The 14,189-nt window shown below is 46.7% G+C and overlaps 1 protein-coding gene across 1 annotated transcript in view; it reads right to left on the bottom strand.

The window, feature by feature from the left end:
• Window positions 1-14,189, bottom strand: part of abch1 (ATP-binding cassette, sub-family H, member 1) — a 49,206-nt gene that overhangs the window by 20,185 nt on the left and 14,832 nt on the right. Inside the window, exons 7-12 of the mRNA XM_067989517.1 lie at window positions 11,619-11,693; window positions 11,358-11,526; window positions 8,235-8,331; window positions 4,961-5,129; window positions 2,688-2,788; window positions 2,472-2,542 (exon numbers count right to left, since the gene is read on the bottom strand). Of these exons, the coding sequence (XP_067845618.1) occupies window positions 2,472-2,542; window positions 2,688-2,788; window positions 4,961-5,129; window positions 8,235-8,331; window positions 11,358-11,526; window positions 11,619-11,693 (682 nt within the window). The remainder of the gene's footprint in view (window positions 1-2,471; window positions 2,543-2,687; window positions 2,789-4,960; window positions 5,130-8,234; window positions 8,332-11,357; window positions 11,527-11,618; window positions 11,694-14,189) is intronic.

Here is a 14,189-nt window from a genome sequence, read left to right as displayed (position 1 = left end):
TTGAAGAACAAAAATGTCACTCTCACCATTACACTTTCCACTTTTTAAACAAATAAAAATCATCTTTTTAAAAAAAAACATTTTATTTTACATTTAGTATTAAAATTAACTGGATTCCAAAAAAAATTCTTCCTGCCAGCCCCTTTAGTATCCTGTTTGACCTGTACCCAAAAGGGCTGGGGACTGAACTCCTCCCAGGCTCTCTCATGTTATGCTGAGTACCTGATGGGACTATTTAGGGGATTAGCAGGTACTCCGGGTAACTTTGGATATTCTACTCCAGTTGTGTTTGTTAATTGAGCTCTCTCGTGTGGTCATGCTCAGTAGCTCCTGCACACCACTTTTCCTGATAATGTCATCAGGACTCAGTGAATAAAAGAAATGTGTACTTTAAAACCAGAACGAGAAATAAACAATGTTTGGGGAAGTGTCATGTGACTGGTGTCCATGTAGCTCAGAGTTAGGTAATTCATTCAGTCATCAGAGTGAGAGATAGGAGGGACGTTTGCAGCATTAATCTGAGGAGAGATTGCAACATTGGGTCACTGCTTAGACATGGAGGCAGAATGGGTCTTCGAGGTCCCTGTTTGGTTCTTTTCAATGCAGGTGTGAATTACCTTGGAGCAGGCTCGAGGGGCCAAATGACCTACTCCTGCTCCTAATTCTTATCTCGAACTGTCTCAAGATGAACATCTGACTAGATACAGCTGTTGCTCTGTCGTAAAGCCATTTCGATAGTGCTGGATGTCCCCTCGTCATCAATGACTTCCGGCAGTGTTGGTACCTGCCTCCTACGATTGATGGGACTAGGGCACGTATGGACTGTGTCAGTCCTACTGTCTGAGTTGTGAGATTGCTGCAATCAGAGAGGCAAATCTTGCTTCAGGAAACATCTCAGAACTGGGGGAGGGGGTGCAGGGGTAGAAACATAAGATGAGTTCCACAGCTGTTTTGGTGTTGACCAGAGCCAGTGCTGAGTGGACTATCCAGCTAATGGTTAGAGCCAAGGGAGACGTCAATGTCACCTTGTACGAGTTTCCCTTAGAGCGGCACTGACCAAATAAATCGCTGCACTGTGCTACAGCACTGGAGAGCACTGCAATCGCCCAACATTGGCTCATGTCAAGGACACCGATACCCTTTCCTGGGTTTGTAATCTATTCTTCTGCAGAAAATGGTCGGTGTGTAAAGTTCAGTCAATGGCTTGACTCAGTTTTTCACATAAAAAAAACTATTCCCTGCCGCAGTGATGAATTTCCACACTTGATTCCACATGTAACCTGGAACATTTAGTTTTGTTTTGCAAGCATTCTACAAGTTAATGACCAGCCCTGTTCTGAAGGCCATGCACTGAGCAAATTGTAGAATGTTTACAGGCAACACAGATGCCAACTTCAGAGGACAGGATTTCTGGAGGACAGGACGCTGAAGAACCAACAAAGGCAAAAGAAGAAAGGATGGAAACAGCTTCCAACGGGGGCCCGCGGTACCGTCTCGCCGACGGGGGCCCGCGGTAGACGGGGGCCCGCGGTACCGTCTCACCGACGGGGGCCCGCGGTAGACGGGGGCCCGCGGTACCGTCTCGCCGACGGGGGCCCGCGGTACTTTGAAGGAAAGGCAACAAAAAATTTTGGATAAAACGTTGCAACGTTTCATTATGGATGAGTTCTAATTTCCAAAACCTTCAAAGTAACAGTGGAGAACAAGAGAAACTAGCAAAAGGCAAATTTAGGATTGCTGTCAGAAAGTTCTTCACACAAAGAGTGATCAATGGACTTCCAGCTAGAGTAATGGGGGAAAACCCTGGAATTGTTCAAGAGAAAAATTGATGCTGTAATGGGGAAGGGCTGGGTCTTTCTGGATGGATGAACTAAGACGGGCCAAATGGCCTCAGTCATCCATATTTATGTTGTGACCTACAGGATGTGGAAGTTTAGATTCTGGCTCCTGGCAACAACTAATATTGAAAGAATGTTTGCTCAAAGTTTCACCCTAAATGTCAATGAAAGTCTCAACTAAGGCAATTGGCCCAAAATATAATTTTGATATCAGAACTTGTTGATAATGGTTGTGAAAAATGGTAAAAAAATTCAAGAGCTTACCAAAAACTAATATTTGCACAAGGACCAACAACTACATAAACCAAATCTTAGAAAAATTAAATTAAACTACATTGAACTATTTTTCCCTGGTGTGTAGCAGAGAGAAGTGAATTTCTGCCAACAGGAGAAAAGGAACTGCAGGATAATACCAGAACACGGCCGATCCAATCCATGGGGTTCTGGGAAGCAGCAACTGAGCACCTAACTCTTAAAAAGGATGAATTCCTGTGGATTTTCCTGCAGTTGAGTAATGGCCGTTTCATTTGTATGTGGAGACCAAGCAAACAAGGAGAAATACGTATTATGTTCCTACCCATCTGAACATTCCCATTTGCCACAGTTACAGAGAAAAAGCTTTAACAAACTTACCAGTCATATCCAGCCAGACATGCACAGAACCCCCATTAACTGCGTGTTCATCAACTATCTTTTGAGTTGCCCTAAAAAGCAAAACAGACACGTGCACTACTACAAAAAGACCGGGACAAAATGGTATTTCATCTACTTACAGTTATTCCTTACATCATGAGAAAAGCTGCACTGAAATATCTCAAAATAAAACAGCCTTTATAAATTGCAGTTTACCTTGAAAGAAAATCTCGTGTGAAGTTTGCTCCAAAGCCTATTACACCCCAGTATTTACCATCTCGAACTCCCTTAATGGCATCAGACTGGTTTAAATGAATCTGCAAGATACAATAACAAACCAATAATGCACAAGAAAGCATGGATTTTATGGTGAGCAATAAAAGGCCAATGATTTGATATAAAAGTAGCAAAAAAACCTCCGTTTTTGATTTAAAATCAAATTGCTGAACGTTTAACAACTTTTCCGTAGGCACTTTAGTCGTCTTCTCCAGGCTTAATATTAAAATGACACAATAACAGTATTTCGGAAAACTTGTAGAGTAAATTTTGCACAAGTCTGCTCCCTGCATGGAGCCACACTCAATGGGAGCACAGATCAGAGACTCTGGCGCAGAGATTAGCATTCTCCTGATTCCCAGCACTTGCCATTCTTCCACCAAGAGCGGATATTTACCCTTTATTACTACATCTACATTACACAGGATTGCAGCACAGAAACAGGCCATTTGGCCCATCTAGTCTATGCTGGTATTTATGCTCCACACAAGCCTCCTCCCACCCTGTCAGCATATCCTTCTAGTCCTTTCTCCCTCATGTGTTTATCCAGCTTCCCCTTAAATGTATCTACACTATTCACCTCAACCACTCCTTGTGGTAGCGACTTCCACATTCTCACCACTCTCTGGGTAAAGAAGTTTCTCCTGAATTCCCTATTGGATTTATTAGTGATTATCTTATATTTATGACCCCTAGTTCTGGTCTCTCCCGCAAGTGGAAACATTTTCTCTACGTCTACCCTATCAAACCCTTTCATAATCTTGAAGGCCTCTAACAGGTCACCCCTCAGAGAAAAGACCCTCAGCCTGTTCAATCTTTCCTGATGGGTATAACCTCTCAGTTCTGGTATCATCCTACTAAGTGTTTTTGTACCTTCTCCAGTGCCTCTATATCCTTTTTATAATATGGAGACCAGAATTGTGCACAGTACTCCAGGTGTGGTCGAACAAATTAAACTATACAAGTTTAACGTAGCTTCTCTGCTTTTCAATTCTATCCCTCTAGAAATGAACCCCGGTGCCTGGTTTAACAATGGTGCACAACCTTTACAGAAAAGGAAAGAGGGACAGAAAATATACCCCATTATGTAGTAATCAGTGTGTACTAAACCAGCAAAACAGAAGATCAGTAAAAGGCACCAATACATATTCAGCGGCCTGGCCTACCCCTGTATAACATTGTTGGTCAGCAGCACAGTCTGTACTTACACTGAAGTCAATTTTTCCACTGGAATCACAAGTCTAAAGGCAGCATTGTATAATCAACAGAAATGATTTTAACGTCATGAAAGTTAAATAAAATATTAAATGTTACATATTTTGCTTTGTCTCAAATACTGAGATAAAACTCATTTTATTCCAGAAAATTGAAAAGTGGAGAGTTCCTCAAACATTCCTCAAATTGATAGTCTTCTTCATGGTTTTTCCCCGCCTGGCTACCAGTTCCCAGGGGATTGACTCTCCTCCTTATCCCTCAGTACAGTCCAAGACAGTGGGTTTCACACACAGGTCTCAAATACTCCATCCCTCACCATCTTATCTCTCTTTACCACTCAGTTTCGCTCTTGCACACCTCTTGTAAACACGACCTTGCAGATCCCTAAGAAAATCTCATAGGCCCAATTTGAAAACCACCCTCGGAAACACTTCCAGTGAGTTAAACCCATTTGGAACAATTCACCCCAAGGCAAGCACAAGGCCTACTTTCACCAATTGCACACACTTTCTGGTGGTAACACATCTCATCAGGACTTTCTGATGAGCCAGTTACCAATCCAGGATCATCCAGAATTCTTTTTAAAGGTTTGGCTAATTGATGAGCCTCTGGTCCCTTTTTGAACACCTGCTGTTTCCCTTAAATGGTAGTCACATCATTCACTCGCTGACTGCCAAGAAATCCACCTCCCTCCCAGAGTTTCAAAATGAGGTTCCTTGGTAAAATGAAGGGGGCTCAATCTTTCTGTCACCACCCTTACTATCAGCATCACAGATCTTACATGCAGCTGTGCTTACTGACAATTCAGCAAGACCTTGAAAGGTTATCATAGAATGATACCGCACAGAAGGCGGCCATTCGGCCCATCATACCTATGCTGGCAAAGGCTAATTGATGTCCTCAAGTTTGAGGTTTCCTATTGTAGTTCACTCAACAAAAGGAACCTCCAGAAACATTTAGAAACACATGCACACACATCTATTATATACCTAAACAACCTGGATAATCGTGTTGTTGTCTAGATGCCACAGAACCTGCTGACTCAAGCCAGGCTCTCCTGTATCATTGTTCACCACAGCCACAGGCAAATCCTTTGGGTTGCCCCCAATGCAAAGGCATATCAGTGAGATTTGAATAACTGGCAGCAAGAACTGGAAGCAAACAAATCTGTGGAACACAAAAGATGATCTTAAGCAAAAAAAGACTGAAATTAACCACACCCTTTAAAAATAATTTGCAATTCTGAGTGATTGGTCGGTACATTGAAACAGAACCTGTCCTGGATTTGAATTCATTCATTCACCACCTACCTCCCAGTGGGTTCAAAGCACATAATCCAGCACTAATTGGTCAACCTCAGTGAGACAGGTGACAGAAATGCAAATGTCACCTGTTGTAGGTGGTTCTCGTCTGAAATTGGATTAAAGCAGGTTAACCTCACCTATCCTGTTTACCTGCTTTTGAATGAACTTTATTCGGAGGCAATGATTGCTGCCAGAATTTTCCCGCTATTGTGAACCAGTTACCGTTGAGGGGGTCAGGATTATGTACTCAGAATGGGATGTCTGAAATAACCATTACTCTCTTCATGATCTTTTTATAAAAAAGGGAAAGTAGAAATAAGGCATAAAAGTGTGTTTATAAACCTTGCTTCTGCTTTTTTTTAAAAAATGGGCATTGAAATGCCTCCCATGGTTCATTGGGCACAGTCCAGAAGGTTCCAGGTTCAATTCCCTGGCCATACTGAGTTAGTGAGGCCATCCCAGGAACCATAGTTCATGAGTCCTTTAATACACCTGCTCACAGAACCTGGTGAAAGATACGATGAGGCTCACACAGCAGTCCGTTGGAACGTTACATCAAAGCATTGAGTGATCAGACCAAGTCTCATGGTGCAACCATGGGATGAGGATCATTATTGGCAGATGTGCCCTTGCACAACTCTGCCCGAACAGGGTCATTGCCAAAAGAAAACCCTAAATCAGAAAGCTGCAGAGTTGGCAATAGGTTCACTCGCTGAGAACCTTACGGCAGGCTCGAATAAACAACACCCTTCGTTCAATGTCTAATGTCTAATTCACAAACGTCATCTGCACATGCTGTTTCCCACAGAGTTGTAGCCCAACAAAGCTAAGCATCTTCAGGAGAGGAAAGCCGAGAACTTGGTGGGGGGAAAGGGGGAGAAAGTTAATATCCAAAGAAGGTCTCCAGCCGTATATACTTCAATATAGTAAACCCCGAATTAACATGGAGGGGGAGAGCTGTGTCTTTGCCGGTTGGGTGTTAAGTGTCACCTGGGGAGGGGGGAAAATGCAGAAAGGAATATCCGGTGGAGAGAATCACACGGCCTTTGGAGAATCGGCGAATTTACCTCATTCATTTCAACGGAAGGAAAGGCAGGCGGGTTCTGTTACGGGTGAGTTCCTCCTGGACAGATTGTCCTCTCTGTGCTCTGCCCAAGGGGTGCTTGATGTACAGGCAGCAAAGACAAAAATCTAACACCTAGCATCACCAAAGTATGCGTCTTATTTTTAGAAATGGGAAAGCAGATAGCTGTAAGAGGTTCAGAATATACAAAATCTAAAATAAATGTAAACAATTTTACAACACCAAGTTATAGTCCAACAATTTTATTTTTAATCCCACAAGCTTTCGGAGGCTTCCCCCTTCCTCAGGTGGTGTGGAAAATAAATGTGTTTACACTCTACCCAAGGCATCTGACATATTTAATATATATAAAAAATACTGAGGGGATCCGAATGTTTTATATCTGCAGTCAGCTGATTGAAGAATGGCATTAATGGCGACTGTGGATAATTCTCTAATTGCTAGTAGAGATTCAGAAACAGGAAACTGCATGTGGTGCAGTGAGTAACATATTTGTTTATGCGTTAGCAGGTTAAAGAAGAAGTATTTTCTATGCCCCATTACAAGAACGTAAGGAAATCTAGTGACAAAAGGGCCATTGAGCCCATCGAGCTTGTTCTAGTCAGAGTCCATGTATGACCATTCTATCATGGAGGCCCCCCGCCCCCACCCATTACCTGTTCATCCTCTAACTTTAGAGAACATTCATTTCTTATCCCAGAGTGACCAAAACTGCCACACTCCAGAACTGGCCTCAAAATGTATCTGTACAATCCCAATATTACTTGTTGTAACTAGTAGTCCAAACCCTACATATCAACTTGGCTCTCCAGGGAGTGTTCTCCTCTCTGAGGCAGGAGGTTATGGGTTCAAGAATGTCAGCACATCATCTCGGCTGCCAGTTTTGCAGTACTGAGGGAGTGCTGCATTGTTGTTAGTGCTATCTTTCAAGTTAAACTGAGGCCCTGTCTCCTGTTCATATGGATGTAAAAGATCCCATGGCACTATTTGAATTGGAGCAGGAGAGTTCTCCCAGTGTCCTGTCCAACATTTAAAGTTCCAAAAACAGATTAACAGGTTATTTATCTCACTTATGTCTGTGGAATCTTGATGTACACAAATCACCTACCTCACTTGCCTACAAAACAACAGCGTCTACACTTCAAAAGCAATTCATTGGCTGTGAAGTGCTTTGGAACATTGAGGATGTGAAAAGCATTTAATAAATAAAGTCCTTCTTTCTTTTAAGTTGGACAAGGTTAATTTATTTACTGTAAATTGCACATCGCTCTTCATATTTAAATACCCCATCCTGTTGCCCACAATAAGTTGCTAAATATAACTTTTATTTTCACACACAAAATGGCAACACAGTTGGGAGTGAGATTTCAGAAAGCTACTCCACAGAGCCACCTAGTGGCTGGAGCCTGCAACTAGATCGTGACAGTTTACATAGAAAAATTGAATGGGAAATGCTGACATAGTAATTTACAATGCAAAATGTTAGAGACAACAAGAAGTAAAGTTGTGGACAGCAAGTGTGTGACCTGCATATTATTAAAATTCTTGTGCAGATTATGTAACAATTACCCGTGTTGGTGACGTCGTTGTACAGTCCTATATTTGACCTGCTTTTGCGTCTCACAAAATGACACCTTAAATGTAGTCATGGTGATCTGTTTCTCCCTTCACCTCGTTACATGAGCCTCATATTAAATGAGCCACTACAGAGTTTCAATTTACATTTCAATTTACCTTTTTTGTTGGCAGTTCAAATGCAGACTAACATAATACAAGCTTAAAAAGACCCTGTGGTGGATTACGTAATTAATTGCTAAATAGATCAATTATCTTGTTGCAACTCTGGTCCACCAAAAGCTGCTTAAAAACTAAAACAGAACCTACCCAGGCATCCTCCTGATTCTGGTGAAAGTCTTCATCATTAAAGCTGCAATTTTCCTCCACTTTGGGAGCAGGCTTTTCATCCATAACTTCCAGTCCACTGTAAATCAACAGAGAAAAAACAATCAGGCCCCAAACTTTTTTTCAGCAATTAGAAAAGGGACATTACCCCTGGGACAGAATAATAAAACGACAAAAATAACCTTTCTGCCTCACGGTTAGGGACTATTACAAAAATAGGTCAAAACACATCAAACTACTCTGTCATTGGGGCTTGTATTAGAGCGAACACAAATTCCTGGTGGTAATTTTGTTCTTCACACTCCCTTATTTTGTTTAACTCATTGGGTGATTATCGAGCTGCCTCCTTCGATTCATCTGGAAATCTGAGAAATTTGCATTGAGTTTCGGAATTCAAGTCAGTGAATAGTCTCAATACGGAGTCCTGGGGCACCGCACTCAGTCCTCCCCCTATAACCCCTCCGCCCCCCCTCACTCAGTCCCTCCCCTCAACCTCTCACTCACTCAGTACCTCCCCCGCCCCCCCCCCTCGCTCAGTCCTCCCCCTATAACCCCTCCGCCCTCGCTCACTCAGTACCTCCCCCCAACCTCTCACTCGCTCAGTCCCTCTCCCCAACCCCCCCTCGCTCAGTACCTCCCCCGCCCCCCCTCGCTCAGTACCTCCCCGACCCCCTCGCTCAGTACCTCCCCCCAACCTCTCGCTCGCTCAGTACCTCCCTGCCCCCCCTCGCTCAGTACCTCCCCCTCCCCCTCGCTCAGTACCTCCCCCACCCCACCTCGCTCAGTACCTCCCCGCCCCCCCCTCGCTCAGTACCTCCCCCTCCTCCTCGCTCAGTACCTCCCCCTCCCCCTCGCTCAGTACCTCCCCCTCCCCCTCGCTCAGTAACTCCCCCTCCCCCTCGCTCAGTACCTCCCCGCCCCCCCCGCTCAGTACCTCCCCCTCCCCCTCACTCAGTACCTCCCCCTCCCCCTCACTCAGTACCTCCCCCTCCCCCTCGCTCAGTACCTCCCCCGCCCCCTCTCACTCAGTACCTCCCCCTCCCCCTCGCTCAGTACCTCCCCCGCCCCCTCTCGCTCAGTACCTCCCCGCCCCCCCTCGCTCAGTACCTCCCCCGCCCCCTTGCTCAGTACCTCCCCCACCCCCTCTCACTCAGTACCTCCCCCTCACTCAGTACCTCCCCCTCCCCCTCACTCAGTACCTCCCCCTCCCCCTCACTCAGTACCTCCCCCTCCCTCAGTACCTCCCCCGCCCCCTCTCGCTCAGTACCTCCCCCTCCCCCTCGCGCTCAGTACCTCCCCGCCCCCCCTCGCTCAGTACCTCCCCCGCCCCCTTGCTCAGTACCTCCCCCACCCCCTCTCACTCAGTACCTCCCCCTCCCCCTCACTCAGTACCTCCCCCTCCCCCTCACTCAGTACCTCCCCCTCCCTCAGTACCTCCCCCGCCCCCTCTCGCTCAGTACCTCCCCCTCCCCCTCGCTCAGTACCTCCCCCGCCCCCTCTCGCTCAGTACCTCCCCGCCCCCCCTCGCTCAGTACCTCCCCGCCCCCCCTCGCTCAGTACCTCCCCGCCCCCCCTCGCTCAGTACCTCCCCCGCCCCCTCTCACTCAGTACCTCCCCGCCCCCCCTCGCTCAGTACCTCCCCCGCCCCCTCTCACTCAGTACCTCCCCGCCCCCCCTCGCTCAGTACCTCCCCCGCCCCCTCTCACTCAGTACCTCCCCCGCCCCCTCTCACTCAGTACCTCCCCCTCCCCCTTGCTCAGTACCTCCCCCGCCCCCTCTCGCTCAGTACCTCCCCGCCCCCCCTCGCTCAGTACCTCCCCCTCACTCAGTACCTCCCCCTCCCCCTCGCTCAGTACCTCCCCCTCCCCCTCGCTCAGTACCTCCCCGCCCCCCCTCGCTCAGTACCTCCCCCTCACTCAGTACCTCCCCCTCCCCCTCACTCAGTACCTCCCCCTCCCCCTCACTCAGTACCTCCCCCTCCCTCAGTACCTCCCCCGCCCCCTCTCGCTCAGTACCTCCCCCTCCCCCTCGCTCAGTACCTCCCCCGCCCCCTCTCGCTCAGTACCTCCCCGCCCCCCCTCGCTCAGTACCTCCCCCGCCCCCCCTCGCTCAGTACCTCCCCGCCCCCCCTCGCTCAGTACCTCCCCCTCACTCAGTACCTCCCCCTCCCCCTCGCTCAGTACCTCCCCCTCCCCCTCGCTCAGTACCTCCCCCGCCCCCCCTCGCTCAGTACCTCAGTTTATTTCAGCTTGTATAGGATTTCCTATACAAGCTGAAATAAACTGAGGTACTGAGCGAGGGGGAGGGGGAGGTACTGAACATCAAAGTTCTGAATTTTGCCTTTGAACTTTTCTGTAGGGAGAGCTTATTGTTCAGATCTTTTCATATAATGCAACAAAACAATACATGAACTGGCTCTCTGCTGGCCGGGAGAGTTGAGATTGTTTCTGCAGCTATCGTAGGACCAAAACCCTCAGTCAAGTTCCGTGGGGGTTGAGATGAAAAGAAGAATGAGAAACATACAGAAAAAAAGAGACGAACACACAGAGAGAAAGAAGGAGAAAGGGGTAGAAATGAGTCTGGGCCCAGACTTGGCGATGGGTGAGCAACGCGGCCTGAGCATCGATAGAAATTGGTCCTTGAGCCTCAACACACTTGGGGCGAGCTGCGTCTCGCAATGCCCGTGGATTTGGGGGAGTGCTCCTTCTCCTCGCAAAGGGTTTTTGAAAAGAAATGTTGAAACTTACCTTTCGTTAGCGGCCAAGGGGGGTCTCGGGCATTGGGCCTGCCCATCGGTGACTCCTTTTCCCAAGGGGTCCTCCAACAATGCTTAAAACTGGGCCCCACGAATCCAGCAGTGGAACAGCCTGCACCCAATCTGCGTGGGCACTGGTCCTACTGCTAAATTCACGGGGCTCATTTTTGAATATGGACACCATGAAAAACGGGTACATCGTAAATCAATTTCTACATCAAAGTATATGGGAGGCTCACAGAATGGACGAGAGAGAGAGAGAGAGAGAGACACAGAGTGAGGAAACAGCAAGAAAGAAAGGTGTGTGAGGCAGACAGAGAGATCGGGAAACGACAAGTTTTATCTCTCACCTTTGAACTCAAGTTTTTTTTTCTCGATATCTCCATGGAGAATTGGTGCAGTTTCATCCTCATTTTTCTCTCTGGGATTTAGTTTCTTCTTTTGACGAATAACAGTGGCGATTTTTGCAGATGAGTGATCGCAAGCTTTACACAATTTCAGGAACACATTCTCCAATGTCTAAAATAACCATTAGCAAAAACCAAATTGTATCACAGTACTAGTATACGATGCACTTAATAACTGTTCAATTATGAATCATAATTACTTACTGATACATCGTGGAACCTTATTAAATAATCAGGTGGAGATTCTGCAAGTAGGTTACCATTTCTCATTAATCCAACCTAAGTAAGTAACAGAGAGATTATTTCGGATTAAGAGATACAAGTACAGAATTTATTTGATTGAATTTATTTGATGATAGCTTGGAGGCAGCCAGATGGTACAAAGCACTCGTTTACCCGAGGGCTGTCCCACAGAGAGGTCGGATCAAGGAAAAGAGAGCTTGCATTTATGAAGCATCTTATCACATGCTGCAAAGTCGCTAAATCTTCTATCCATCATTCCCTCCACACAGATTCCCAGTCTTAACAGTATTGTTGGAAGAATGCCAAGGAAAGGAAAGAACTTTATCCGGAGGGACGAAAAGAATGGAAAAGGGGAAAAAGGGAAAGCAGAAACATTCCAGAATGCTCTCCAACATCGTTCAGTAACCAGTTTCAAAGCAAAGGTCACAGGACTCTGGGAACAGGTCGCTGGCCTCCACTCCTTGCACAGTGTCATGTGGGTTAGAAGTTTCAAAACAATCAACAAATGTACCCAGAAAACAAAGCTTCCATAATTTTAACCTTTTTTAAAAAATGTAATCTTCAAACATAGCAGTAAATTAATGAACATGGAGATGGTAGTGGTTGTTGGAGGCCAATCATCTCAGCCCCAGGACATCACTGCAGGAGTTCCTCAGGGCAGTGTTCCAGGCAACGACCATCTCCAACAAGAGAGAATCTAACCACCTCCCCTTGACATTCAACGGCATTACCATCGCCGAATCCCCCACCATCAACATCCTGGGGGTCACCATTGACCAGAAACTTAACTGGACCAGCCACATAAATGCTGTGGCTACGAGAGCAGGTCAGAGGCTGGGTATTCTGTGGCGAGTGACTCACCTCCTGACTCCCCAAAGCCTTTCCACCATCTACAAGGCACAAGTCAGGAGTGTGATGGAATACTCTCCACTTGCCTGGATGAGTGCAGCTCCAACAACACTCAAGAAGCTCGACACCATCCAGGACAAAGCAGCCCGCTTGATTGGCACCCCATCCACCACCCTAAACATTCACTCCCTTCACCACCGGCGCACTGTGGCTGCAGTGTGTACCATCCACAGGATGCACTGCAGCAACTCGCCAAGGCTTCTTCGACAGCACCTCCCAAACCCGCGACCTCTACCACCTAGAAGGACAAGAGCAGCAGGCACATGGGAACAACACCACCTGCACATTTTCCCTTCCAAGTCACACACCATCCCGACTTGGAAATATATCGCCGTTCCTTCATCGTCGCTGGGTCAAAATCCTGGAACTCCCTTCCTAACAGCACTGTGGGAGAACCGTCACCACACGGACTGCAGCGGTTCAAGAAGGCAGCTCACCACCACCTTCTCAAGGGCAATTAGGGATGGGCAATAAATACCGGCCTTGCCAGCGATGCCCACATCCCGAGAATGAATAAATAAAAATGAAATTGGCTGTCATGGTTTTCTCATCGTTTGTACCAATTGTTTAAGCAAGGGATTGATGTAAAAGTGGAAACAGGCTATCTTGTTGCCTGCATTGAAAAAAGCACCGAGCAACTACAGACCAATACTCTCCCCACCACTTAAAATATTCAACTTTAAAATGGGCAGTCGAGCCACGTAAGGAGATATTAGGACAGGGGGTCAAAAGCTTGGTCAAAGAGGTAGATTTTAAAAGGAGGAGAGAGGGGATAGAGAGGCGGAGAGGTTTAGGGAGGGAATTCCAGAGCTTAGGGCCCAGGCAGCTGAAGGCACGGCCGCCAATGGTGGAGTGATGGAAATCAGGGATGCGCAAGAGGCCAGAATTGGAGGAGTGCAAAGATCTCGGAGGGTTGTAGGGCTGGAGGAGGTTACAGAGACAGGGAGGGACGTGGGCCATGGAGGGATTTGAACACAAGGAGTAAATAATACCTCGTTAAAGTGTACTGAATGTAATAAAAGAGTCTTATTGAAGGAGAGAACTATTTTACCTCTCCAGAGAATTTGTACCTGCAATCCATCAGCTGTAATAAATGGCCCAGATTTGAAAGCTATCCGGTAAATATAGACCTCTGGTAACACTGGACTATTTTTTTGTTACATTTCTCTCAGCTATGACGAGCTCACAATAAAGTACAATTGAAATTAAGCTCTAAGTCGAGAATATATGTTTTAAATGCATGAAAGCACTTTAACTCCTCAGATGAAGCAGAATGTGTTTTTATTGATGTTTTCAGCTGTAGCACTTTGCGCGATGGCCGTTATACCAGAAAATGCATCCGAGCTGCACTGGCGTGTGTCAGAAGACAGCCCGGTCCCTCAGAAGGGAAAAATTCTACTTGAGCAAAGTCCTTGACTCCTCTGAGCCAGTGTCCACCCAAGTGCAGAGGGTGGCCTGTGATTGGGTGGCCTCCAAAAGGCTTTTGACAAAGTTGCGCATAAAAAGCTATTAATTAAATTCAAAGCTATGGGGGTTCGCTGAGAAGTTGGGGCAAGGGTAGGAAACAGTAAGTACGTGTTAGAGGGGTTATGTTGGGGAGGGGGGGGAGCGGGGGGGAGGGGG

Source organism: Heptranchias perlo, chromosome 8 (genome assembly GCF_035084215.1).
Source record: "Heptranchias perlo isolate sHepPer1 chromosome 8, sHepPer1.hap1, whole genome shotgun sequence".
Lineage (NCBI taxonomy): Eukaryota > Metazoa > Chordata > Chondrichthyes > Hexanchiformes > Hexanchidae > Heptranchias > Heptranchias perlo.
This window is presented reverse-complemented; position numbering and strand designations above follow the sequence as displayed.